Source organism: Anarhichas minor, unplaced genomic scaffold (genome assembly GCF_050575085.1).
Source record: "Anarhichas minor isolate MPS153535 unplaced genomic scaffold, ASM5057508v1 ptg000012l, whole genome shotgun sequence".
Lineage (NCBI taxonomy): Eukaryota > Metazoa > Chordata > Actinopteri > Perciformes > Anarhichadidae > Anarhichas > Anarhichas minor.
Genome location: NW_027466458.1, coordinates 1659443 through 1686896, shown reverse-complemented (window position 1 = coordinate 1686896; position 27454 = coordinate 1659443). Strand labels below are relative to the sequence as shown.

General features: G+C 42.6%; 3 protein-coding genes across 4 annotated transcripts; all 3 read right to left on the bottom strand.

The window, feature by feature from the left end:
* Nucleotides 1-202: 202 nt before the first annotated feature.
* cdkn2d (cyclin-dependent kinase inhibitor 2D (p19, inhibits CDK4)) lies at nt 203-2460 on the bottom strand. The gene is made up of 3 exons (XM_076090147.1): nt 2303-2460; nt 1769-1927; nt 203-1153 (listed from the first exon to the last, which is right to left on the bottom strand). Exons 2-3 carry the CDS (start codon nt 1907-1909, stop codon nt 800-802), a joined length of 495 nt encoding a protein of 164 aa, XP_075946262.1. The 5' UTR covers nt 1910-1927; nt 2303-2460; the 3' UTR covers nt 203-799.
* Nucleotides 2461-3077: 617 nt separating this feature from the next.
* On the bottom strand, nt 3078-8024 carry ap1m2 (adaptor related protein complex 1 subunit mu 2). Its single transcript, XM_076090731.1, has 12 exons — nt 7983-8024; nt 6707-6863; nt 6463-6530; nt 6198-6328; nt 5940-6087; nt 5047-5173; nt 4816-4958; nt 4331-4402; nt 4058-4216; nt 3721-3846; nt 3264-3339; nt 3078-3103 (listed from the first exon to the last, which is right to left on the bottom strand). The coding sequence occupies exons 1-12, from the start codon at nt 8022-8024 to the stop codon at nt 3078-3080; spliced, it is 1275 nt and encodes a 424-aa protein (XP_075946846.1).
* Nucleotides 8025-13169: 5145 nt separating this feature from the next.
* Nucleotides 13170-26036, bottom strand: ldlrb (low density lipoprotein receptor b). 2 transcript variants are annotated; one of them, XM_076090146.1, is made up of 18 exons: nt 25773-26036; nt 21399-21524; nt 20838-20960; nt 19555-19932; nt 19101-19223; nt 18852-18974; nt 18437-18559; nt 18148-18276; nt 17851-18022; nt 17469-17696; nt 17227-17345; nt 16968-17107; nt 16574-16715; nt 16333-16473; nt 16044-16229; nt 15194-15268; nt 14893-15053; nt 13170-14773 (listed from the first exon to the last, which is right to left on the bottom strand). In XM_076090146.1, exons 1-18 carry the CDS (start codon nt 25852-25854, stop codon nt 14735-14737), a joined length of 2610 nt encoding a protein of 869 aa, XP_075946261.1. In that variant the 5' UTR covers nt 25855-26036; the 3' UTR covers nt 13170-14734. The 2 variants fall into 2 exon arrangements, with proteins under 2 accessions (XP_075946261.1, XP_075946260.1); XM_076090145.1 differs by having other exon boundaries at nt 16044-16232; nt 25773-26035.
* Nucleotides 26037-27454: the final 1418 nt, after the last annotated feature.

Here is a 27454-nt window from a genome sequence, read left to right as displayed (position 1 = left end):
TGTGTTTTTTTTTCATCTTTCATATCTCGTCAATCATGACCGTGTTGCGGCCCCATCGTGAGGTTGGGAAACACTGCCCGCCGTAATGGTTTGAATGCTGCTTCAAAGCCTTCTTCACACCACCAGGAATAAAATAGATGTGGGAAAAAACTTCCAACTTCCTGTTAGCTAAAACACCACACGGTATAGAATGAAAACCAACTTCAAGTTCAACACTTTATTTTGTGTTTGCTTCTTCAAATAGCAAAGTGAATAATCTCACTTTTGTTTTAAAATTATTCATATAAATAACATTTTAACAAATCACAATAAATGTTGCTATTTACAAAGTCACGGGAATATTCAGTCCTATTCCAACAATAAATAAGAGTAAATTCAAAGTCTAAGTACATCTAATTAATAGAAACAAAACTATGAAAAGCAATCAGGGTGCACCACATCAAGTTTTGTAAAAGTGTTTAAAAAACACATATAAGGTTTCAACTGTTTCATAATGGAAATAATGCAATAATTACAAAACACTGGGGAAACTATCTACAAATGTGCACTCCCAATTAAAAGGGAAAACAGATATATAAGGTGCCTAAATTGCACTGTGCAAAAGAGGTGTCTACTGTATATAGCCACCCATCCACTGAAAATAAGCTGCCAGGACAATATGTCCCGTGTCACATATTAATGCTGAGCCACTATTAACAAGAAAAAAGAATCCTTTAAACAGCAATGAATTCAAGTCACCAGGTTTGAAGCAAAAACAAAGTCAGATTAGGGGTTACCCAGAAGGCCCCCAGACTTCTGACTAACTATGAATGTGAGCGAAAAGCAAGTCCATCATATCGGGCACACATGAGGCCCGGGCCACGTCTATCGCTGTCTGGCCGCTTCTGTTGGCGTGCTTCAGGTCAGACCGCGGTGCCAAGAACTCCACAACATCCCGGTGGCCTTCCCAGATGGCAATGTGGATAGGCAGGGCGCCGCTCTGGTCCGGGAGGTTTACCGAAGCACCGTACTCCACCAGAACCTGCAGAGTGTCCAGGAATCCGGTTCGGGCCGCATCGTGGACAGGCGCTATCCCGTGTTTGTCCTGGACGTTGGGGTCCGCTCCCTTTTCCAATAGCAAACTGGCGACCTTGGAGTTCCCCATCATCATCACCTGCAGGAGATTTCGGAGGAGAGCGGAAGAGTGCGCACAGTCAATTCAATGCAGCAACTGTGTTAATGAGAATATAAAATACTTTAATGACATTACAGCCATCTTTATACAATCAGTTGTCACTTTATTGTAAATTCAATGTCTTTGGGGTTTGGACTGTTGCTTTCGGGGTCTGGGAATCTGTATGGATGATTCTCTCTATTTCTGACATCTTATAAACTAAACTTTTCAAAAGTTAATCAAGAGACTAAAAGGTAAGAGGAAACCATTGTTAATCACAGCCTTACTCTTTAGTGTCCTCATTATAACACAGTTAGACAGCACCACAAATACAGCCTCTAAATGACTGGGATTTGGGTGACAGTAATTATATATATATATATATATTCTAAAATAAAACAGACCGTCTTAATACACGGTGTTATAACATATTCATAACAGGTAAAAATCCAAGGCAGCCATATGTAATGTTATGTCACGAGGACAGGAGATGAGTCTCAACCAACGAACCACTTGCTCTTAGTTATTGCTACAGAACATGTATTTATGGAGTTAATAACGTTACCTCCGTAAATATGAAACCGGTCTCGACATTTCTGGGGTTTTGGTACTCACCTGTAGCGCAGTCCTACCGAACTCATTGAGAGTATCGGGGTGCACTCTGCATTCCTCCAGCATCCTCTGCACCTCGCTCGTATTCCCGTTGGCTGCTGCCGACGTCAAAGCTTTACCGGCATCCATCTGACTCAGGACCATTATAGTCTCTCTTTCGGCCTGGTCGGTGGGAGATGTACAACAGTTAGACCGAAAGTCAGCCAAGGGCTCCTCATGTTGGCAATGAATGTGTAATAATGTAGTGGTAACGTAACGTTAAGTCGGGATTCAGGAAGGCATCGCTAGCTAGCTACTACAGCATCCGGGCTAACGTAAGCTTCAGTTGACGCCATGTTATCGGACTACGCTAGCATAATGTTACATCAGCTCGTTTTACAAACCGTGCATTTTAACACCAGAGCTCTGTGAAAACATTAGCTTCACTGGGAGAGAGAGACAAGTCACCTCTACTGAATCACACAAACAATTAGCATCCAGGCTAACCGCTAACACTTAAAAAAAGACAAACTATAGAGCTTTTAAGCATAACGTTACCTCGTTCGGTTCCTTAATATCCACAACGTCGCAATGCTCTTCAATCCCGCTGTTTCTTAAAACCGGTAGTTTTTAAATAAAATCCAAACTGGGAAAGTTTATCAACATTAGAAAATACATTTGCGCGCTGAGATCTACACAGCGGTGTCTCCAGACTACAATTTACAAACATTGGAGAGAACACACGCTGACCAATCACAGCTCGCCGACAGGGTGTTGCTCTTCCATATATGGTATAAGAGGCGGGGCTACAACTCTGTTACTACACTATCACTGTGGTAACAGCAGCAGTCGACCAATCACAACACGTAGCGAAGAAAGCGGGCGATTTGTATACGTTGATGTCTTCAAAGGGCAGTTCATTCACATTTCTGACCTGTAGTTGTACTTCTCCAGAGGCAAATGTGAAAAAAGGCGCGTGTAAGTTTTTAATTTTAGGCGGATTTTCGTGACTGTGATTGCACAATGTATGACTACAGTATGATGACAAAATCAGTCCATATATGGCATGGCAAACTAATGAGAAAAACAAAAGGGGAACAACTAAAATACAAAGGTCACAAATTACAAATTTTTTATTAAAGGAATAATTTCATTAAGCATTTAAATAATCTGCAGTGATCCTACAATACAAATATTAAAATCAAGTTGCACACAGATTTCATGAAACAAGATTGCTGGCATTAAATAGAGAAGGTGAAATTTCAAGACATTCTTTCAGTCTAGTGGTCAGTATTGATGTTCCTCTGGAGGTCCTGGTGGGATACAGCAGGCTTTACACATTGCTCCTCAGCTGGTAGTCTAAATATAAAGAGAACAAATGTAAGGAGGAATTATAAAAGTGAAATATGATTCAATTTCCACATCCATGTGTATCTGACCACTTGCTTTAATAGTATAGTACGTTCTGAAAACAGTAAGTCGTATTGAGGTCTAATGGAAAAATATGAATGAAGGCTACCTCCACTCTGTGTAATGTACCGGACCCACGGTAAAGCCTGGTAACCACTTTTCTCAATGATCTTCATATATCGCACCTGGTGAAAAAGAGTGAGGGAGACACAATCGTGTTGAGGCAAGACACATTAATGTGCATCGGGAATTCAAATTAGAACTAGTTTTCCAGTCTGAGCACACGATATCAGCTGTAACAGGACCGGACTTGACTATGCACAGGTTGTAAGCGCCCCTATGCAAACCTGTGATCTTCTCAGGTGACTGAGTTTTATAATTGTACATATCGATATATGAACACGATACATCATGCTCTGACGCTCCAGATCAGTATAAATGTCTTCTGCTCACAGGTGGACTTGACTCATACTACCACAGGCTAAATTTTGGGATTGTTTGACATCAAAGGAGAGACTCGGTACAAATACACACACACACACACACACACACACACACACACACACCTGTATTCCTGAGACTGTGAAGTATGGGATCTCAAATTTGACGGTAATGGGAGGTTTGCCCTCAAGCTCATTGTTCTCCACACTCGGCAGACCAAAATGAGCTCTCATTAGAAACTCTTTACCTCCCTGGATGGATGGATGGATGCACACACAGAGAAATGGATTAGACAGACATGCAGAGAGATGGACAGACAAGAAGACAGACAAAGAGTTAAATACAAAACAAGTTCTAATCTTTCATCAGAACATCAACTGCAATAATACCTTAAAGAAAGTAATACAACTTGAAGTCAAAGCCTTTGCATATACAATGGTACATAATGAGTTGATTTCTTACAGGGAAAGACTTGATGGTCCACACCACCATGTTCTTCTCGGGCACATATTTGGCATTGCCGGTGCTGGTTTTGAACTTGGGTGAGTCGGCATCACTGGGGACGGGGACCCTCACCTCCACGTTATTTGCCACAGACTGTTTTTTAAATTGCCCCTTCGCCTAAAAATACAACACAACGGTTACTGTAAAAGCTAGTTCATGGTATGGAGACTCTTTGCTTCAATTCTTTTGTGCAGTTTTCTAAAGAACATTTCCAATACTGTCGGTCAGTACCTTAACCATGATCTCCACTCTACTGTGAGAGAATTTCTCGATGACTGATTCAATCCATATCAGAGGCTTCACCTGGAAGAGATGAATGGGGGGTGTCATTAAATAAACATTCAAAACAACGTAAAAAGGCTTTCTTGAGTTACATATGCAAATTATTCAGTGTATTTATGTTCATTTAATTCATATGTTAACATGCATAGTACTATAAAGCTAAATAAGGCTTTCGAAACTGCAATACTTGACTCATTATTTCTGCACAATTTGTGCTTTTGCACAATGAACAAATCATGTATATCCATCTATCTATCCATCTATCACCATTTCTAACCGGTAGAATATGACATTAGCAATTATTGTACTCCGACCGTCTACACATACATGTATTTACAGGGATTAAAGCGTGTATCAAATGCAATGTGTGAGCCATAAATATGTGACAAATATTAACGTTTTAGTCAGATAACAAGGTGCTGAACTGGACTAACGTGGGTGTTGATGCGGTACGACATGAGTTCAGACTCCCCGTCTGGAGGAATGAAGGAGATTGTTCGATCGCTATCAAAGCGCGAGAGACGGACACACTGGTGGAACTTCACGTCCTCCATCACCACCGTCTTTCCCTTGTCACCTGAACACATAACGATACAGTCAGTGGTAATTTATTTAATTACATATCTACATATCCGGCTAGATAACTGGGGCAACAGTGTACGTACGTCCAGTGAGAGCGAAGAGCACTCGGTCGTTGAGGCCCAGCCGCAGCTCTGGCATCCCAGAGAGCATCGTTTTCAGCTTGATGCTGCCCACGATGTCGCTGCTCATCACACTGCCGTTGGCATTCACCTGAACGAACAATACGCAGTGGTGAATTAATCAGAATACTTTGTTTGAATTATTAATAATACACGTTATTTTTGTATAGCACCTTTCATACAAGAAATGCAGCACAAGAAAGGGGAAATAGACTTAATATTAAACATAAAATAAAATGTGAAATAAGAAAAATGATGGAGAAATAAAACACACTTGATATAACAAGATAAAAATAATGATGAAATAGAATACATAACATAAGATGGGGAATAAAACCCACTGAATAATAATGATAATATGAAAATTAGTACGCATACTTGCAGCACCCACGTACACATAAATAAACACTGCAGCAACATCAAAAGGTGGCCATTATTTTCACCACATCGGTGGTGTAGATTTGAATTTTTTGTGCGATGGACACTCATAAAGTATCTCGCTTCGAGTGCACTCTCTACCACTCGGCGCCGAGGTCTCTATGGCTATCAATCAAATCAGTTTGCACAGCGTCACTAAAAGCATGACTTGATATCATCGTCGCCCTGTACTGTAACATGAAGAAGCCACTGCAGTACCTCCACTACCACCACTCCTAGAGGTACTTAAATAAGAAGCAGCAAATGGATTAGGTGTAACAAAAGCAGTAAAAAACACAGAAAGTTCATGCACTACTTGCTTCATTATGGCCCATACAACAAAACAAAATTAGCTTGAACTACGTAAAAGTGATATGAGCAGCACACATGATACAAATTTTCGCACAAATAATAAGAGTTAGCCCGACATCCCGTCTTACCAGTACGTTGATGGACTCGATGACATCAATAAAGACCTCGTTCTTCTTGTATTTGATACCCTCTGACCTCCAGGAGACGGCGTTGGTGACGGTGGTCGGCACCTTGGATTTCCCCACCTCGAGCTTGGCGCTTTTCTGAGTGATGTATCTGCGAGGATTGTGAAGAGAAGATGCTGTGATTCAGCTACACTCTCTCTATCGATACTCAGAATATTTACGCGCGCCTGCGCATGACGTGTGCATCTTGCGAAGCCTCACTCCTGTAGGATCTTGCTGTCGGTAGTCTGAGGGAATCCAAAGTCCATCAGCTCATCCAGCAGCTCGTAGACGACCACAAAGTTATCCTGAATGCTCTCCTCCTCCAGCTCTTTGAAGTACTCTGTGAACACCTGAACAACACACACAACCCATAACAGCCTCATCTGTGGTTTTACTGTGGATTATCACCATCAACACCGCCTCGTCACACAAATACTGCACGCAAACATTTCAATTGTAAGTCACATACAGGGGCGTGACTCACCTCGACTAGTTTGTATAGAAAGGAGTACACAAGGGAGGCGTTGGAGTTCTTGTTTGTCGTGGACACCACTGTGCAGAGATCAGGTCAAGGAGTATTCTACACAGTTAAGATCAGCGCTATTGTTCACTTCCTGACATTTAAAATTGAAGGATTTAATTCAACAATCTGTGATCTTATCATTGTCGTTATTTCTTCACGACTCTCAATAACCAGTAGATGGAAGCCGCATCTCGCACAAGGATACGGTACAGGTTGCTGTGTTTGATCCACATGAAGTGGACGTTGCCGTGTGACAGTACCGGGCAGAGAAGCCCTTCCTCTTCGTGTTGCATGAGTAAAGGCAGGAAGTGGTCGATCTCCCCCATGTCCACGTCGCCTTTGTAGTTGCGACAAATCAACACCTGAGCAGGGGGGGAGAATAACACCACACGGGGGGGGGGGGAATCAGACAACTGTGCGTTAAACTAATTATGGTTGAGAGTTACAGAGAAGACGGCTTTTGTAACGCAACTTTAAAAACAGAAAAATAAATGCTCAGATTCCGAGAGAAATTACAAGAAATAATGTTGCAGAGCTTGAAGTAACATTTTGTCACAGTAAATTATGCAAACAGTGACACGTGCGACCTGATGCTTGTGTAGAAAAAGAAAGTTTAATAAAAAGGTTTTATTAACAATATTAGTGTGATTGACTCTTCTCACGAGTACACTGACGAGGTGATTCTAGGTATTAGGAATCATCCCATATTGATTTAATTCCCAACTCATCACCAGAACTGATCAGTTGATTATTTAATGGACTTTGATTACATTTTCAAAGAAAAACACCAAACAGTTTCTAGTAATTGCTTCTCTGTTGTCACGATTTGCTGCTTTTCCTTCTCTATTGTGATAGTGAATCAAATATGTTGTTTTTTTTCAGTATAAAATTGTTCTACAGGCTCCTGGGTGTGGGTGTGGATGATACGGATGCAAAATGGGTCAAACCTGTCTCCTGCATCCTGCATCTCACTGTCATATCAAGTCATATTTAATGTCACACGTGTTTGTTGAACAATCAACACACCGTTTTTAATCACACACCTGAAACCACATGCTTCTGTATTCTCAGGAACACTAACTTGTGTGTCAGGTTACATCCCGTGTCTGGAAACAGAGGGCTGTTTGTGCCATGCACTGTGACGACATCAAGAAAAAGATGGTGACACAAATGCCATCACTGAAGGCTACAGGTGCTGCAACACAAATGGTCACTTTCACTGAAGTCCTTCAAGGCTGCAGCGTGTATTTCCACTGACATGCATCCGGAAGTAAAGCGGAAAAGGCCGATGAATGAGTGTGTCGCAAGGCCCTTTATTAATATGTAACGAGGCAAGCGCCGTTAATGTTTAACAGTTAAAGCAACAGTTAAAAACGGTAACCAAACAGCCCGTAGTAGGAGTAAATTCGGTGGTTTATAACTTGTGTCGCCGAAAATACGCAATAATCAGCGTCTACAATCAGCTCGGGCATTAATCTTACCTTCCCCTTCAGATCCAGCACAAATACAGCGGAGGAAGACATCGTGTCTTCTACCCACAGGTGAACGCGCGAGTCTACAAAAGCACACAAACTCCGATTACAGTTCAACTCGAGTCTTCACTGCTTTGAAGTTCGTGTTGCCATGAAAAACTAGAGACATTCATCAGCCTGAGGTGATCATGGACTCCTCCGTTTCTTTTTCCTCAGGGTGTCGCGACGTCACTACATACAGGTGAAACATTCACCAGCTCACCTGAGCGGAGGGGAGGGGGAGGAGGAGGGTGTGCTGCTCAGTTTATCCGCTAGAGGGCGCCCCAGACGCACAAATTATAGCGGGGACAAAGAGTGTGTGCTGACTCCTATTTGATTCATGTTAACTGATGTGTCTGGTTGAAAAAGTACTCAGTTCAACCCCCAAATCAAAACTACATATGTTTTCCTCGTACCTGTTGTGCTATTTATCAGTCTAGATTGTTTTGGTGTGAATTGCCAAGTTTGGGAGATTTCGGCCGTAGATCTTCTCTCCAATCTAATGGGACTATATGGCACCCAGTTGCCCATTACTGGATAAAACCGTATATTTATGTATATATATATACATATATATACACATCTATATATATACATATATATTGTATTGTATTGTATTGTAAATTACCTGGAAACTCAATAATAGTGTGGTGATTTAAAGGATCATCGCCTTAGTATCTGAAGCAAACATTTTTGCAGTTTTGCAGAACAAAGAGTAGATTTTGGATTTTTCTGGATGTACTTTATCAGGCACTTCCTTTGTTAGTGCAGATACAATCTCTTTCACCATGAAAGTACACATTTTTCAGATATTTTATTATTTATAATGTATTAATTATTTATAATTTATTTATTATTTATCACTAATTGAGCACAGTTAAAAAACAAACACTCATCCGCCACCACAGACACAAAGAGTGGAGCTTCGGGCTTGACTGGATCCCGTCCTTGTCGCACCACTAGAGACTTCCTTAGTTGGTTTATCCACATGGTCTATTGTGAAATAAGACAATCCGAATTGGTAGAAAAGGGGGAAATGAAAAAACAGGCAGCAATATTGTTTTATTTTTCAGCACTTCATTAACTCATTATCACTTATTCCCTCTTTAATAATGTGCCTCCCCTTTGTGCAAAGACCTAGAAGAAATACATATAAAACAGCAGCACGTATGGGCTACACTTCTTTCTTTAGGCCATTATGTGTTTAATCATGTGTGAAAGGTGCACTACCTTCATCTGAGAGTGACTGACCTGCAGCCTCAGGCCTCAGGGTTGCAGAAGCACTTACTGACCACATGCTCGGCGTATTTCTGAAGCCATACAACTTGTTCTACAAGATCTCCATGTATTACCAGCCACTGGGCCTCTCTGCGTGGTGTTATGCCCCAGATCCCAGCCTCCGACCATACTCCTCGGTCCGCTTCTTATCAGGAAGGACTCAGAATAACACACCACAACAGAGGCGTGTGAATGTGTGTCTCTGAGGGCCAGATGGAGATCAGTCATTTCCAATATCCCACTCCTTTTGTCCATATAGGTTTGGTTCTCCTTATCTGCACTCTGAGCTGTAAATGAGATAGCTACACCTTTAACATGTTGCGTTCACACAGGAAATGAGCTGCAGTAAGGCTATCATAAAGACCTTTCTAAAGCAACATTCAAAACTGACTCTGTGCTGCGGGAGACCAGTCGCTCTGTTTGACACAGTTTATAAAAAGACAAGACATTTCACCCACTTCCCAATTTGTCAGCATTGTATAACTTTTTTTCCAGTTGAGGTTAGTATCTACAAATATTTAGGGTTTTGAATGTCGATCTCACATCGGCCCAAATCAATCTGCAGTTAAGAGAAGAGCTTTCTTAATGTAAACATCACCGTTATTCCCAAAACGGTCGTGTGTTTAACTCTCCCTCACTGGCTCATGTGATCTGGATTATAGGGGATCCCTCTATGGTGGCTGAGGTCCAACACAGACATATGCAAACACTTCAAAGTCAGCCAAAATGAAAATAAACCAACAACAAATGTGACTTTTCTTTTCTTTCTTGCTGCATCTCCAACTGAATTACACTGTCTTTGACGCACTTTCAACAGGAGGTTTCCCTTATACTGTTTCCTTCCTGTAAACACATGACTTCAATATTATTCTAAACACTCATCCCTTTGGAATTCAAGTTAGCTCATGGCATGAGCATTAGCCGGCAATCGGTACGGTTTCGGTCTTAAAATGTACTACTGCACCGAGCACAGGTGGGTGAAAGGCAGAGGAGATGGAATGATAAAAAGTTGATTGCCTCATAAAGATTGGCAACTTTTTTTCGATTGCTTGATTGGTTCAATAACTTTTAAGCAAAAATGACAAACACACTTTGCTTCCAGGTTTTCAAATTTCTTGATACTTTCTTGATATCTGCAGATTTAACGAACAATGAAAATTATTGTTAGTTGCAATTCCACAGGCAAACATTTGATGCTCCACAGTAATTCCAAGAGGATTATTACAGTGAATAAAAAAATGGAGGCCGAGAGGTATATTCTTTTAGAGGGGGAGAACCTCTATTCATGCCCCGGCTCATAAGGGTGACCTCATGGGCTCAGATGAGGTGAACTGGGTTTCTTAAAACATCTGAACGCAAAGACGACCTTAAATCCATCACAGATTGGTGCCATGGGAAAGACAGTACTGTACTCTGTAACCTCTGGTTAGTCTCCTGAGAACCACTTAAGTGCTCTTCTGTTTAAAGTGGGGCGATGCTGTCGGGCTCAGAGCAGTTGAGCTCAGCATGGCGGCTTCGATTGAAAGAGATATTAGTGAGATTTCCTGTGATATGAACCCACGACGACGGCTTTCGAGTGCTAGTTTTGGAATTGATGCTGGATACCCAGCAGAGCTGCTCATGACTTTCAGGGATACAGCAGATCATCCTCAGCATGATATTCTACAGTACAAGTATCAGTTGCATCCTCCCGCCGGAGATGCATGTGGTTCAGCTGGTTCGGCCCTCGGGTTGTCAGGCAGGAGCCAGACAGGCTGCTGTTGTTGTTACCTTATCATCCAGGACGGTTGGAGCCCTGTTTAGCAACCTGACAGGGGAATATCCATCCCCCCCCCCCCCCCCCTCCACCTCCACCTTCCGCTGTCAATTTTGTGAGGACACTCCCCTTCGCCTACGTGTTGGTGGTGTGAGATGCAGCTCCACCCTTCGGCTTGCCAGCTGGCCAATAGGGTGACAGCATATGCAAATAGTGTGGTGAGTCGGGGACAGGTGTCATTTGTCTCCTGAGCCTCAGGTGTATCTGCTTATTGCCTCACAGGCCTCAGGCTAATTTGTTCTGAATAGAAAACTGTCAACAATGATGCTGCTTGTTGCTATAGAAACATAAGCATCAGATGCAATTGGCCTAATTAACTGTTGAAATTAGCATTTTAATAAGAATGTCAAAACACAGTCAAAAGTAAAGCGAATGTGCAGAACTACAGACACCATTTGACCTTCAACAGATGTGATGCCAGAGGGCGTGGCGTCCTTTACGCTGGAATGTGGATCCCAGGTCCTGAAAGACGACATACCAAAGCCTCCTCGTGAAACAAGATGTCACTGACATCAAACCCAGCCCTCTCTATGTCACACACACACACAACGCGAGGTCCTAAAATCTTTTTCATTCATTTCTTTTCTACCTCTAAACCATTGTTATGCAAAACCAGGAGAGCGTCACGAGAGATTTTGAAATCAAAGATATTCAAACTGTTGTTGTCAGTGTAAAAGACTTTCTCCCTTCCTCTGCAGTCACTTTCTTGTAACTTTAAAGAAAGGATGCTTTTATTCTGTAAACTCTGGTCTATGGTCGCATTGCTAAAACATTAGGAAGAAACTCTATTCATCTCCATTGTTTGAGTAGTATAATTGATTTTGAACATATTTGAACAAGTCCTTTACATTCAGTCATCAGATCAGAACTTTTACAAAAAATTATAAAAAATGTGTGTGTTGAGGAGAAACGTTTGGCACACCGTGACCTCTGGCATCACAATCTTGTTCCTCCACAGTCTCTGGGTCACCCAAACCTCAACATACACGGTTTCTATCTTTATCACTCAGCTTTTTGCAATGACCCTTTCTGTTAGGACGGCTGTATCTTACCAGCTGCTACTTACTGATGCCACACCACTGCTTCCTCAGTGACCACCCTCACCGCTCTCTGATGCACTGTAGCGGGCTGAGCACTGCTGTCATTCTAGAGAGAGGAACCATTATTAAACATGAATTATGGAGGATGTATATTAGATTACTGAGAGGATGTTTGCTGTTTGTTTGCTTTTATCGGTGCGTCATGCCATCCCGGACTATTCAAACATTACCCGTGTACCTACAGTATCTTTCTTACACGACTTGTGTTGAATTCTACATAAGTGGTTAATTTCTCTTTATTCAATGGGGAAATCATGGTTAAAAAAAACGCGACTGAAGGTGGAAATCCCAGTAAGGGGTTATGAAAACAGCGATCTAAAGAAAACTGGTCATGACATCTTTTCCAAACCCAAAGCCAGATCAGTTTTAGTCATTTAAAATGAGCAGAATGTAAACCACCAGATAATGTCGTAGTAATCTGCAGAAATACAGTAGTCGTTCTACGTCTAGTGATGAAAGTAGGATAGTGAGAGTTTAATCATTGTAAGAGATTTAAAAGCAAAGACGCCGTGGGTGCTGCTAAAACCATCGGGTGAAACCAGCAGATGATTCAAATGAGAGGAAACACATTTGTTTATGTCGTCCCAGTCACGAGAGCATCAAATCCCCCGTCATGTGATAACAAATCTGCCCTTTAGACAAAGGCAGAGAGTCTAATGGCGATACGTTTAAGCACTCATCCACTCTGCGTTTGTATTGTGTTGTAGATGGAGCGCAATGGCAGCGTTTTCAAGGACAACACACAGGTTTCATGGACATCAACTGTACCAGGCATGATCAGCTTTGTCAGCGGAGAGCTCTGCAAGACATTCGGTACTGAGATCAGTTTATATCTTGTGTCCTCATATAATCTAATCATCAGGCCTGGATCGGATGAGAACGCTTTTTCTCATATGTCCCAGTACAGTTCAGTCATAATAAAGCTCTGTAGTAAAACCAACCCTCAGTAAAGAGAAAGACAGATTTTTAAAGAGTTTTTTATTTTTATTTAGAAAAAGACCAACACTACCAAAAAAACGAACTAAGCAATGTGCATTAACAAAACGGCTGTTGTCCGTACATACATTTTGCTGCTTTTGCACACTACTTACAGTATGTGCTTTAAACTCACAGTGAAAACAAAGATTCATAGTAACAGAAAAGCTGAATAAATTATGTTATTTATCACTGAAAAACAAACAAACGCGTAAAGGGACAAAGACAGTTTCTTAAGCATTTCTGAGTAAGTTGCAGCAGTACGCTGCAGTAGTGACTCGTACAGGATGTCACACACACACACACACACACACACACACACACATACATAACTGAGCAGCTGACCAGAGTTTTGATTGAACATAAGTTAGGTACCAGCTGTACAGTGTAATGGTTATACTGGCGTAACTGGAACCAAAACAACACACGGTGGTGTGTCCTTAACATATAGTATTACTGTATTTACAGTCAGATGACTACATTCAAAAACCTTCTCTCAAGTTTTTCCATAAATAAATAAAAGAATCTGACATATTTACAACATCTCTTGATTACAATTTACAAATGTGAAAAGGCAACACCAGAGTGAACTGAAGATAGTTTTACACAATATTTACAGGAACTATTTACAGTGCTATGATAAGGTTTTTACTTGACTATCTTCATTGACTTCAGAAAACTCAGCAGCTCTTCCACTTACAATGTAAACACACTGTGAGTCTCCACACTCTTGAAGATGGGTCACAAAAGGAAAACAAAACAAAAAAACAGCATGATCGTACTTATTTAAATGGAGTTTACATTGATGGATGACAAAGACAAAAGCCTCCGATATTAAAGACAGCTCAATGTGCGACCCTTTACCCAGCAGAAGAGAAGGCCGCCACGGCGTGTGGCTAAAGCACTATCGCATTAACTGCCTCAGAAAATTGGTTTGGGAGGTAGCGAGGTCAGTAAGGCATTTATGCACGTTCCATTAGCTTTGCTGAACTACCAGAGTGTGGATGGAAGGCACATGAATGTAGAGACAGAGTGAGTCAGGCTGTTCAAGTTAAACTTGTAGAACGCGTGTGAGGTGCGTTTGATCAATATACTGGAGGTGGCCGTGTTGGTGGCAAAGTAAGACCATTTTCAGATAGCTTCAAAAGAGTCACGGCTCCGGGACTAAGAACATCATCTTCTGAAAGCAAGCAGTAATCCTTCATTTTGAAGTTATTTCGTGGTCTGACGAAATAGCTTCCTGCTGTTCTGCTCCATTTAGTCATAGTAAAGTTTTAAAGAACTTTTTTTTCTTTTTTTTCTTTCTACTTTTCTTTCAGTATTTTCTTTCAATATTTTCTTTCAGTATTTTCTTTCAGTATTTTCTTCAGAATTGGACGGCACAGTGCTGAGGTCAGAAACATAAGCCATCAAAATGAGCTCATGTGGGGGGGGGGGGGGGGGGGTTAAGCAGAAGCAGTAAAGAAAAAAAAATGGCCTCTGTTGCTTGATGTTTGCATCAGAAAAACAAAATCACTTTAAATACAGCTAGTGTCTTCTTCATCTCTGGGTCGTCATGCAACATCCAGGTCGTCCATGCTCAGCATTTGCCTCTGCAACAAGAAAAGAAAGTAAGACTGAAGAATTAAAACTGTCAAACAACATAGTTATTCTATTTTTAGAGACTATATTTAATGAACAATAAAGTGACTTGGTATCAAAGTGAAGATACCTGAGGATAAACGTAGCCCTCAGAGCTGTTCCTGCAGATTTGCATCTCATCCTCCGTGGTTTTCTGGTACACTGGATTATCAAAGTGGATGGTGTTGGTGTTCCTCAGACGCCAGTGTCTCCATAGCATCATTCCTCCAAAGACCAGCAGGGACATGACCACTGCAGAGCAAAACAAGATTTGAAGGTCACTAAGGCTGGTCGAAGTAGTGAAAATGAGTGCAGATTTCAGCTCTTTTAGGGTTGCATGTGTGGGTGAGTATTCAACAGACAGCCACAAGGAGCTGAAATATGGAACTTACATATTGGCAACACGACGTAGAGAGCAATCGGGTGGGATGAAGTGGCTTCTTCGGACAAGGCTGCCAATCGGTTACCTGAAAAAGCAGAAAATACAATATAACCGTTTTCCTTATTCAATAAAGTTGTAGAGCTTCAGAGGCTGACTTTGTTAACTTTGGTCACAGACTTTACCCTGTTTCCAGTCTTTATGCTAAGCTAAGCTAACTGGTTATGACCTAATATTTACTGTGCAGACATGAGAGTGGCATCGATCTTCTCATGTGAATCTCAGCAAGAAAGCGAATAGGTGTATTTCCCCTAATGTTGAAACATTCGTGAAACGTCATAATGCATTATGGGAAGCGCAGTGAAACTTTTACGTTTACTGATCACTTCACTGGCCCCAGAAAGGTAACGCTTCTGATGCATGCTGGGAAGTGTCTGTCAGGAGACCAAATACATAGTTCAAATCAACAGTTTAACTGCAGTTTGAAATAATTGTGCAAGGTATATCAAACTGCAGGTAACCATAACAACAATACTTATGCTACATGGTACCGGTTAACTCAATGGTGAAACGAGTAATTATGGGTTATCTAGCTAAAAACACAAAATCTTTAAATAGGACTCGTTGAGGCTTTACTCAGTGACCGCGATGCTTTGAGCTAAATGCTAGAGTCAGCATGCTAACATGTTCACAATGCTAACAAATAACATTTATCCTTCGGCTAACACTTTAAACTCAGCTTGCCTTTTTCTCCATTGCCATGTGGCCATAGAATAAGGGCAATGACGTACTCTGATGGGAATTTTCTAGACAGATATTTTGCAATCACTTCATCAGACACAATCCAGAACCCCTTCCTGTACCTTGAGCAGTAGCGGCAGGCTGCTGTGTGCTTTGCGGGCCAGACGAGGTAGTTGTGGCTTCTTTGGTGGAAGTTGTAGTTGTAGAAATGGTGGTGACAGCCGGCCTGGGTGTTGCAGCAGGCTCGGTGGGAGCTTTGGGCGGGAGCGCTGCACCAGTTTTGTTTTCGGGAGGAGGGGCAACTGAGGCTGCTGGGAGTAAGTAAGTAAATAAATAAATAAAAGGGTTTCCGTCATGATTTAATGTTACATTTCAGTATATTTGTAGTGCCATGTGCAAGGGCGCGCCTACCTGTCACACATGTCCTCATGTCGGGTCCCATGGTCACGTGGTCAGGACAGGCGCAGGTGTATTTAGGAGAGTGCTGGTTGATCTGCGGGGCAGGGAGGCACAGGAACTCGCATCCTCCATTCTCACTGCACAAGTTTGTACCTACAAGAGAGACGGGTGGATCATAGAAGCATTGGAAATCATTATCTGGCCTCGACAGTTTGTTTGTTACGATCGCTGTCCGGTCGAGTGATGTCTGTACCGTTTTGCTGCTTGAGGTTGTGGTACAGCACGATGTCCTCTGGCTGGTTCAGGTCCGTCGCCAGCTGAGTGATGTCCTTCCCGGTCAGGCGGCTAGCACTGAAAACAGCACTGTTGCTCATGTCTGTCCAAAACACTTTGTCCTGTTCAAAAGAGAAATGCACCTTGAGTATTACAGTTTGACAACAATATTTTGTTTAATTAAAAAAATTCATCATTTGCTTTAAGTTTCCTTAAACACAAACAGATCAATGAATTAGCACCACTGATCTAAATTTAAAAAAGGGAATAAAGTACACAGTCAGCTTTATACTTCTCAACCATTTCAGCTGGATAAAGTTCACCATGCATGAACCGGATTACTTTCTAATGAGCGCATTGACTTCATCACTTACCTCAAAGACAGTCAAAGAGACGGGGTGCGGCAGCTTTTCCTTGCCGGAAATGAGATTGTGTCGTGTCCCTCCGTTCACATCAATGCTGGACAGAGTGTGCATCTTGGAGTCCAGCCAGTACAGACGCTGGTTGACCATGTCTGTCCAGAGGGAGCAGGAAACACACAACATGTTCAAGAGATTCGACCAGTCAATATCACTGTGTGCTCGTTATACGGTCTGAAGTTTCCATTTAGTGCTTCCGTGACATTCTGCTTACCGAGGGTGATGCCATTGGGCCACATGATGTTATCTGTCACCAAGGCAACGCGATCCGCTCCATTCAACCCGCTCTTCTCTATCTTGGCCTCCTCACCCCAGTCTGTCCAGTACATAAAGCTATAGAGGACAATCAATAGTTAGAAATAAGACATCAGAACTAAAAGCTCCAGTTGAACCCAAACTTAAACAACAAATAAAAAGAATTTCAGCAATTTCACAAATCTGAAATCCTTCACTTACTTATTCACAGGGTCGACTGTGATGGCTCTTGGCTTCTGCAGGTTTGTTGTGATCAGGGTCTTCCTCTTGCTGCCGTCTGTCGTTGCCACAGAGATAGTCTTCAAAACGCTGTCGGTCCAGTAGATGTTGCCATGGATCCAATCCACCGCGATGCCTTCTGGGGCCTCAATGCCGCTGCCAATCACCACAGAGTGGTGAGAGGAGTTACCGGCCACGTCTAATTTGGAGCTGTCGGGAGGCATACAAGGGTGGGGAGTTTTACTTTAGAGCGAGATAAAATGCAATACAGGGTTATAGATACAGGCTTTGCTTTGCTGCTGCAGCACACCTTGATACAGAAACAGAAACAGATAAAGTTAAAATCTACAGTAAATTCTTTTACCTGTAGATTTTCTTCAGAGTCAGGTCGGACCAGAAGATCATCTTGTTTGCCATGTCCATGTCTAGAGCAACCGCGTTCTTCAGCTCGTGGATCAGAAGGACGTACTCGCTGCGGTCCGCCGACATCTTCCTCACGTCGTGTCTATTGGTGAAGTACAGTGTGGGTACGGTGCCTGAGGGACACGGGAAGAGGAGGGAAGAAAAAGATTTGAATTTAGCTCTAAAAATCGATAGGCCATGAAGACGACAGCTACTCCTGAGAGGAAGTTCTGGGTGAGGAGAGGTTTTCTGTCATTACCTGATTCGGCCCTGCATGTCTTGGTCCTGGGGTCGATCTTGTAGCCCTCTTCACAATCACACTTGTAGCTGCCGGGCAGGTTGATGCAGATCTGAGTGCAAGTGTCCGCCTCAGCACATTCATCAATGTCTGCAGGTGGAGGAAGAGAAGGTCAAGATGCAAATTGAAAGATAGCAGTTTGTGCAAATGAAGTCAAGTTTAATACAGATATATGTCGTGCATCTAAAGCTGGTCACAGCCTACCTCTAAAATAGATAACATTTGAAATGTCAGACCCCCGTCCTCTCACCTGCACAGGTTTTCTTGTCCGTCTTCAGGCTGTATCCAGCAGGGCAGGAGCAGTTGTAGCCGACCTTCAGGTCACTGCACGCATGGGAGCATCCACCGTTTCCAGTCAAACACTCGTTTTTGTCTGTGGAGACGCAGATACAACAGAGCTTACTCAGTATTCCTGACAACCAGTTTCCTAATGGTAGCTCAAATACACGGTGAACTCACTCATTCAAACCACAAACTATCTAGGCCACTCAGCAGAGTCTGCTGGGCTAGCTGGTCCGATCATATTTTCCAGGCTGTGATGTGGTTTCACTTTTTTTTTTATTTCTACGAGCAGCCAACGGAGCCGGAGCTCTGGAGCTATTCCCAAAATGTTATGCACTTCCTGGTCTGATGATTTTTGGCTGGTAAAATAAGACGTCACTTACCACACTGTCTGATAGGTTCATCGGACCAGTCCCTGCAGTCGTTCCGTATGTCGCACACCTTGTCCATGCTGATACACTCCCCACTGCGACACTTGAACTTCGTGGGGCCTTCACATACATTTTCTGTGGAAAAGAACGGGAGTGTGAATACGACTGTAATCTAATGGCATGAGACTGCTCTGCAAAGACATTACCACTTTTCTACGGCTCCTAAAATATTAGCGGCTGTATACAGGTTGAAACAATCACCTATTTGGCAGCCAATCTCATCACTGAGGTCGCTGCAGTCGGGCACTTTGTCACATTGGCGGCTGCCATGGATACAAGCGCCGTCATTACACTGGAATTCATCTGGGCGACAAGTGGGACGACCTAGAGAAGAAGAGAAATGGAGGAAAACAAGAACGAGAGAGACAGTGAAATGAGACATGGGAAATAATAATTACATGACATAGAATGAGGAGAAAATCCTCGCAGACATGATTTGTTGTGGATCTTGTGTCAATATTGATGATACTGAGCAGGTGGCTATGAACGGCAACAGTATTATGTGACTAGGCTTCATCTGTTAGGCTCAGTTTCCTATTAGGGTTAAAGCTAAATATGATTTGGAGAAAGTTTATCAGAGGAACATAGGTTTGCAGAAGGGAAGATGGATGAAAATTTAAAAAAAAGCTGTAACACTCCAAGAAAGCCAACTCACTGCAGTTGACCTCGTCCGATTGATCCTGGCAGTCAAAGCTTCCGTCACACTTCCATCTGCCGTCAATACACTCCCCGTTTGCACACTGGAAGTCGTTGGCGCCGCAGCGCACCGCCTTCTTGTCCGGCTGCTGTCCCACACAGTTTTGCGGCCACTCGTCCGACCCGTCGGCACAGTCCTTGTCTCCATCGCAGCGCCACATGGCCAGCACGCACACCGAGTTGTTGCACTGGAAGGACCGAGGGCTGCAGCTGGGTTTGGGGCAGGAGGCCTCATCGGAGTTGTCTGAACAGTCATTGTCGCCGTCGCAAATGAAGGTGGTGGATACGCACTGGCCGTTGGCGCAACGAAACTCGCCAGCGCTGCATTGTTTGGCCGCTATGGTGAGGCAGGAGAGGGAGAAGAGAGGAGTTCATGTGATGTTTAGGCTAGAAATGGATCAGATGTGAAATGTACACCGACAGCAACACAACATGGATATATGTATTGTTGTCACAACCTTATATTTGTTTCCAAATACCACATTTCCAAATATCATCTGGACATCAGAATTGTTTTGTTGTTTGTTGCTGCAATAAGTGAAATAACTTATACTCCAATCTGCAGACACAGGACGCATTTTAGTCACCACCTGATTCCATTCTTAAAAATGCTATTTTTTAAATTAAATATTTATTTCAATTTCTTATCTCCTCCCTTATCTTATTTTGGAAAAAGAAATGTAATTCTGTAGGACCCTTGTACTCTTGTTGGCCAGACCAGGAAGTCACTTCTTTTCACAATTCTGATTGGTTTTATCTATTAAGTTGATATTGTTTGTGATGTTTGAATATTCTTTATACGACATCCGAAGCATTGATACAGCTGCAAACAGCTAGTTTTTTAATGTAAAGATTAAGTGGGGTAATGTCCACCTAAGCAGTCAATGACGTCACTCTCCCTCTGCGCGTGTTGATGTCAGAGCGTCTCCATTCTTTGTTTACATGGCCGGGCCAGCCGCACATGCATTTAAGTGCATGTTAGTGCGTGTGAGCGTGCCGCACTGGCTAGCTGATGGCGGCCGCTCTGCACTGCGGAGGGCATCGTAGCGGAAGAGCCGCTCCCATCCATCAGTTTCCCCTCACCCTTCAGGATAACACTGTTAGCTATTGCTGCTGTTAGTCCAGTTAGCTGAGAGCCGCTGGCTCAGTCGTCGCCACGTTGGGGGTCCTTGCGGAGGCCCCAGATACGCTCTGAATTTCGAATGTAGCAAAAAGTGTGGAATAATTATACATGCAACTTACTGCAGTTGTTCTCGTCAGCTCCGTTGATGCATTCAGCTCTGCCGTCACAGTGCCAGGCTCCCGGTATACACTGGTTGGTGGGTGCGCCGCAGTTGAACTCTGACTGCAGACATGTTTTGGTTGCTGAGGACAGAAACAGGAAGTGCGGTTGAAAATGATCTCATGTTTTAAAGAGTTCAGGCCTGTGATGCAGCTACAGTATAAAACTGAACAATCATTTTCTTATGGAAACGATTGTTGTGCAGTGTTGCTGCATTGGTGCGTTTCTGCGTCACTGATTTTATGTTATGAGCAGAAGATAATAGTTCTGTGCTTTACTTCTTTCATATTTTGCATTCATTTGTGAAACAATTAGTTGATTAATCCATCAGTATGAATATAAAATGCAATTAAATCATGGACATTTTCACTCCTTTTTTTATACTATCACAATCAAAACAATTGATGAATAAAATCAATGGCAGATTATTGGTAAAGTGCAGTGAAAATAATCCCTAGTTGCAATACCATTTACATTTATTTTTTACTTCCTTCATTTTTGTCAGTGATGCAATAACTCACCACAGGTTGCAGGAAGTTCATCGGTCCCATCACCACAGTCGTCGGTTCCATCACAAATCCACCTGCTGGTGATGCACCTCCCATTTCCACACGTCAACTGAGTGGAGCTGCATATATAGGCTGCATCTGTGAGTGAAAGGAAGAGAGTTCATGAGGACAAACTACTGACATTATCAGCATTTACTGCTGAATTTACACTTTGCTGCACGTGAGCACCATGTAGAAAAATGAGCTTGTGTCAACACAAAACAAACTGGTATCATTGTGAGGTTAATAAGTCACTGAAAATTACACACGGGACAAAAAGAAACTACTGTTGAAGGCCACCGACGTTCAGATAACTGTGAGAGCCACACCTTTTCCTCTTTGCTTGACTCAGAGGAGATTTCCAAATTACGATAACACTGTGCGGTTCCCCGACTCATGTCAGAACAAGATATGAAGTAATACGGCTTCAATGTCACGTTTATGGACAGACCAGGCCCTTCCTTTGGGGGAACACAACATTAGTAGTCCTGTCTTTCTTTATCCCCCCATTACACACTCATGCAGTCACAAATCAATTCAACTTTAATGTCATAAAGTGAAAGGAAATGAAGTAAAGTCCATATCTTATCAAAATAAATAAAGATGTAAAAATGAGACTGAAAAAATATTAAATGGAAGAAAAGATCATAAATAAGAGTAAGAAACAGACTGAAAAATATTCATTCGATGTACAAAAATGTGCTTTATTTGATGTTGCTGCTTTGGTAGGAATCTCCTTTGATCAAAAGCAGCTTCAACCCAGCCACACACACCTCTGTTACTCATTGCTTTGACACATTTCTGGTTAAGGAACAGGACTCGCACGTGTCACGTGTCTCTTTTTGTCACGTAAGTGGCGACGGCTTCGCTTCCCTGCTTGAGGTTTGAAAGTTTGAAGAGGTACGACGACCTCCAAGCTTGACCCCGGTTTACTCGGGGCTCAGAGGCTTTGCCCCCGAGACGATCACACCTCAACAAAACCGCCAGTGAAAGCGAAGAGAGCGTCGACATCGAGGCACTTGTGAAACCAACGAAGGGAGTTCACGCTCAAGTGACTTTCATCACCTCTGCACCGCCAGTCTCTCCTGTGACCTGGAGGCCGGGGACATGACAGGCTTTCGCTTTAAGACAATAGCATGGGAGGAGTCGAACAATCACACCACCAGTTGCTGATTGGTACATTCTTCATAACAGCATTACCACGATGACCCACAGACAGAGGTGGAGTCTTTAAACACAAGGAAGTCTGTCAACGTGAGTGTGTCAATATATGATGACAGCTAAAAAAAAAAAGGAGAGTACAGGTCTGATGGATTACGACAGAATGGTTCAGGAAATTGTAAAACAGGGAGAGGATGCTTTCTCAATCCTGGGCTTACTACCAAAAGTCACAGCCCTCCTGCTTTGAAAACATAAAAAACAGAAGTGAGGATTCCTCTGAATCTGCTCTATTGTTTGGGAACATTGAGTCGATTTGGGGTTTCACTGATTAGTGGAAGAAATTTGGCTGATCTTGAGAGGCTCTTCCCGTGTATCCCATACACTCACGCCTTCAGGGAAACCACGAAAACACACCCACACACATGGCGGGGGCGGGGGGGGCAGGCGTGGATTCCAGGAATAGAGTTTTCCAAAGCACGCTCCAGCTGTTCCTGAAGATATGCGGTGACTCTATGCACAACGGAAAAAAGGGCAACTCTCGCTCACTTTCCTTTCTTGAGAAGCGTTCATTCATTCCAGTCGCAGAGGAGGAAGCAAAAGTGGGTCAAACTGACCTCCAAACTCCCGACCTCGTCTCTCAGGCCCGCGTTTTGATTTTTCCACCGCTAATTTTCCCTACAGCTTCCACATATGGGTCAAGAATAATGTTCAGCAAGAGGAGGTTTCCTTTCATTCTTTACTGGGAAGTCCTTTCTGTGGTGAAAAGTTCCGCTTCACAGTTTTTAAATCATCAATATTTATTTAAGATCTACTTCAAATTTGACCACTTTCAATGTGTTGTTGAGCATAGTTTTGATACTTCAGGTAAACAGTATGTCAAGCAGAGTGCATCAATTGCTTCTGCAGAGAAACTGCATCTTTCAGATGCTATTTATACCCACAGTGTGAACCTGACAACCAGCACACCATTCATAACACCACCATGTAAGGCCATTCGAGTACAACCACAACCCCCCCACACCCACACACACACACACACACACACACACACACACACACACACACACACACACACACACACACACACACACACACACACACACACACACACACACACACTTGTTTGACAGCACAAACTGGTGGAATGAATGGCAGATACTCAGAAGAGGTTAGGCAAGTATTCGTCATCACAACGCTGCAACAACAATCCCCTTTTGTGACTAAATGCGACTTTGTCCCCTAACAATGCATTCCTGTCTTTTTAAGGCACATGCATGTAATACACGCACACACAAACACACACGCCAAAAACCCTCACAAAGAGGCGTGTGTGTTTATTGACTCAAACATACACCCAGCAGTTAATAGATAACCGTGATGCACGTGCCCCAGGAGAAAGCCACTTATGCAATAACCTTTAGCTGTACTTTATTAAGACAGATTCAGAGGTTTCTGGTAGTAAATTAATAATGCTGTGCAGTAATGTGGCTGAATTTAGTTGGGTTCCCATACGCCAACAACCCTTCTGATCATCTTAGTTAAAAGACTGTACAGTTAGTGCCATACTTGATAATGAGGTCATCGTCTGTATATGAAAACTGCTGCACATTTCCTGTTCAGCATTCGCTTGATGTCAGGGTTTTTACCCCTGCAGACCTCTAATTGTACAGCGTGCTGCAGAGGCTTTTCTAGATGATTGATAGGTGAAAGTGTTGTCCCTGTGAGTCACTGCAGTCTAAAAGTTTGGTCTCCCCTATGGAAAAAAAAAAACACCCTGTGGCTACTGCGCAGGGCTAAGCCTCATTTCAGGAGAATGTTAAACACAAAGAGAATACATTAAACAAACCAGGGCTCCAACATTACACCCAAAGAGAAGGAAACGCGTGAATATTTCCCTCTAACATCCTAACACACAATCCTAGATCCGATGAATGGGTGCGAGTGCATTGAACTAAAAAAAGAAAATACATTTTTACAGTTTTAATCTGAAAAGCTCATGGAGCAGAGTTGAGATTATCGGGGGATTATCTGGCAGAATGGGGGTTGAAGCCAGGTTCATTTTCGGCATATTTTTTGGCCTTAAAGGGGCCTTAGGTTACCTCCTTCCCCAATTGTGTTATCTCCATGAAAATAAATGGCATATTGAAGTAATCCATTTGTGGCCAAACTGAATGGTGATGATGTGGGACTAAAATTAAGGATGATTTTAACATGTTTTAGTGCATGTCAATTAAGTATTAATACTTTATATGCGGCCTATAACTCATCACTTCTTAATGTGTGTCACATGTTATAGCCCATAATAAAGTATGCTTATCTCAGAGAAGCCAAAACAAGCATCTTTTTTCCTCCTACTTTCTTCAACAGGCTTGATTCTGCTTGTTTTTATCCGGCCTGTTATCTCCCGCTTTCTCCTTCCAGTGGAGAACCATGCAATTTGTTTTGAATTACCATAAAGATAAAGTTTACTAGCCTATGAACCCATTTGTCCTTTCTTTTATGCTTCGGAGTGGAAAGTGCATCATGTATGTAGATTAGTGGTGTCTTATAAGTGGACTGGGGCTTTAATATGTACAATATGAAGCTCAGATATTATCACAGACTTGTACAGCGAAAAGAAAAATGCAGATTTTCCAGCATCCTAGTTCCTCCAGCTCGCTGCAAAGAGGATGGTGCTTTTTAAGCTGCACCCTTTCTCGCTGACTAACCGCCTGCTTCTGCGTTTGTTCCGCCCACCTGAAACCTGAACCGGGCCGGCAGCACGGACGGGTTTGATTGGCTGTTCGGAACAACAAACCAATTACAGCGCGGTGTGTACATTCATTCATATAGCTCCGAAATAGTAAAGCACACTGTATTTCTTATTAATGTATGACCCTTAATGTAAATAGCACAGTTATTCAATTTGAAATAAAATTCTAAATGAACCAAATGTTTCCCATCTCAAAGTAGTTCCCCGCACTCACCGGCAGAAGCTCATGGAAACATTTACATTCGTAATCGGCCGATATAAACACTCCCAACACCACAGGACACCATGAAAATATTTCTCGTGACGCATAACATATTGATTTGTGGAATATGCGTGATAGTTAAAGGTGCAACCGCAATAAATAAGCTTCGCCAACTTCGCCACACCTGCGCGTCCCTCTAGAAAAGGTTACTCCAGGAAATCACATTTCTTACCTGCTTGAGGCGAAACATGAACCAGCATCAGCAGGCACCAACATGAGGACAGCCCGACGAGTCCCCTCCACATCCCCAACATGTCCAGTCCTCCTCGTGTGTCCTTATTTTGGACCGCTAAAGTAGAGGAACGATGCGCGCAGAGATGAAGAGTTCACAGCAGGATCTGTGCGCAAAACAAAAGGCTCTGGGTCAGACGGAGAGGGCAGACTGCAGAGTGCGTAAAAAGACGAGCGCCAGCAAAATGTTGTGGGGTCCGAGTCGCATCCAACGAATATCTATGAGGCTGACAGGAGGGCGGGGCTAAATGAGTGGTGTGATGTTTGAAGGTGGACATGAGCACCACCGGGGGGAGGAGCCAAAGTATGCTGTATCACTGTGTGGTGTGCGCGTGTGCGTGTGTGTGTGTGTGTCGTCCTTCCATCCTCTCCATCCTCTCCATCCTATCTCTTCCTCCCAAACCAGTGTGTCTTCCTGTGTATATATGTGTGTGTGTGTGTGTGTGTGTGTGTGTGTGTAAAGTGTAGAATGAATGAAAGGAAGTGGAGAAATTGACAGACAGAATTTAAGAAGGCAGCTCCCATCTTACTGAACATGTTGTGATGAGACAGCACTCTAGAAGATACAGCAGAAACTAAGATTCATCAAACCACAGTCACAGTCGGGATCACTGTGATAATTTAACATTAGAAAAGCGAGAAGAACGACACCCTGTGTTTACATGAAACCACATGTGAGCATGTGCTCACACATGGGAAGGTTTGTGGGTGGTACTACAGGGTGATATATACTGTAGCTTTGTTTTCCACAGAGGTGACATGGAGGCAAATGGCTCCCAGCAGCTGCCTCTCTTCCCCACAACTAGTTTAGTTTTCCCACAGTAAGTACAGTAAGTGTATGTGGACAAAATCCAGTCCTCATTTTGTGTAAAAAATATATTCCAAAGCTGATCTGAAGCTAAATAGTTAACCAAAGTCAAGTGTGTATCTTCCAAAGTTAGTTTTTTAGTCCAAATAAGGACTTCATTTTGCCCCACATCACTTACGTACATTAAAAGTACATAATGAACTCTTTTATCAGCCGATATGAACAGGAGAAGTGGTTCCGAACAATCACAAATGGTTTCAGTGTACATACCCTCATGTGGGCATTGTTTTAAGACATTGTGAATCAACCTTTTAAAGGTAAAACCAAGTGCAGCACATAAAGCTGCATATCTTAATGAAGATCACATTTAAAAGTGAAACATATGCTGTCGTATCATCGTACATAAGTACTTAACTAGACCTTTAGTGTTCAAATGTAAAACACCAGGTTCATATGCGTCCACAGTCACTGCATTGTGTTCCTCATCAAAAGCAAACAGAACATTTGCAAGACAAAATATCACCGTTAGTAATGATGCTAAATGTGTCTTGGAAAGATGATAGGATGTTCTGTAATTTCAGTTAGTCATATTTCCCAAGGAAGTGAAATTGAAGTACATCACATCGTATCCCTCCCGAAAAATATATCTAGTTCCAGAGTCTCAGAAAAGTGAGTTCTCCTGAGTTCTCCCCACGTTTTTCTTCATGCATCCTCGTGAAAATAATCTGTTTTACACACAAAGCTCAGTTTGGATCACAATATAAACACGAGTGCGCTTTGACTTCACAGTTTGGATGGATGGAAGGTCTTAATCA

What these genes read in the sequence shown, in the direction of transcription:
- cdkn2d (XM_076090147.1), bottom strand. Translation starts at nt 1,909, where the DNA reads ATGGTCCTGAGTCAGATGGATGCCGGTAAAGCTTTGACGTCGGCAGCA. An exon ending in TCGGTAGGACTGCGCTACAG is followed by an intron (nt 1,154 to 1,768) that starts GTGAGTACCAAA and finishes AATCTCCTGCAG; the next exon opens with GTGATGATGATGGGGAACTC.
- ldlrb (XM_076090145.1), bottom strand. Translation starts at nt 25,854, where the DNA reads ATGTTGGGGATGTGGAGGGGACTCGTCGGGCTGTCCTCATGTTGGTGC. An exon ending in TGAACTTCCTGCAACCTGTG is followed by an intron (nt 20,961 to 21,398) that starts GTGAGTTATTGC and finishes TTCTGTCCTCAG; the next exon opens with CAACCAAAACATGTCTGCAG. An exon ending in GCCTGCCGCTACTGCTCAAG is followed by an intron (nt 15,269 to 16,043) that starts GTACAGGAAGGG and finishes CTGCTTTTTCAG; the next exon opens with GTAACCGATTGGCAGCCTTG.
- ap1m2 (XM_076090731.1), bottom strand. Translation starts at nt 8,024, where the DNA reads ATGTCTTCCTCCGCTGTATTTGTGCTGGATCTGAAGGGGAAG. An exon ending in TCGAGTCCATCAACGTACTG is followed by an intron (nt 5,174 to 5,939) that starts GTAAGACGGGAT and finishes TTGTTCGTTCAG; the next exon opens with GTGAATGCCAACGGCAGTGT. An exon ending in GCTCTTCGCTCTCACTGGAC is followed by an intron (nt 4,959 to 5,046) that starts GTACGTACACTG and finishes TTATGTGTTCAG; the next exon opens with GTGACAAGGGAAAGACGGTG.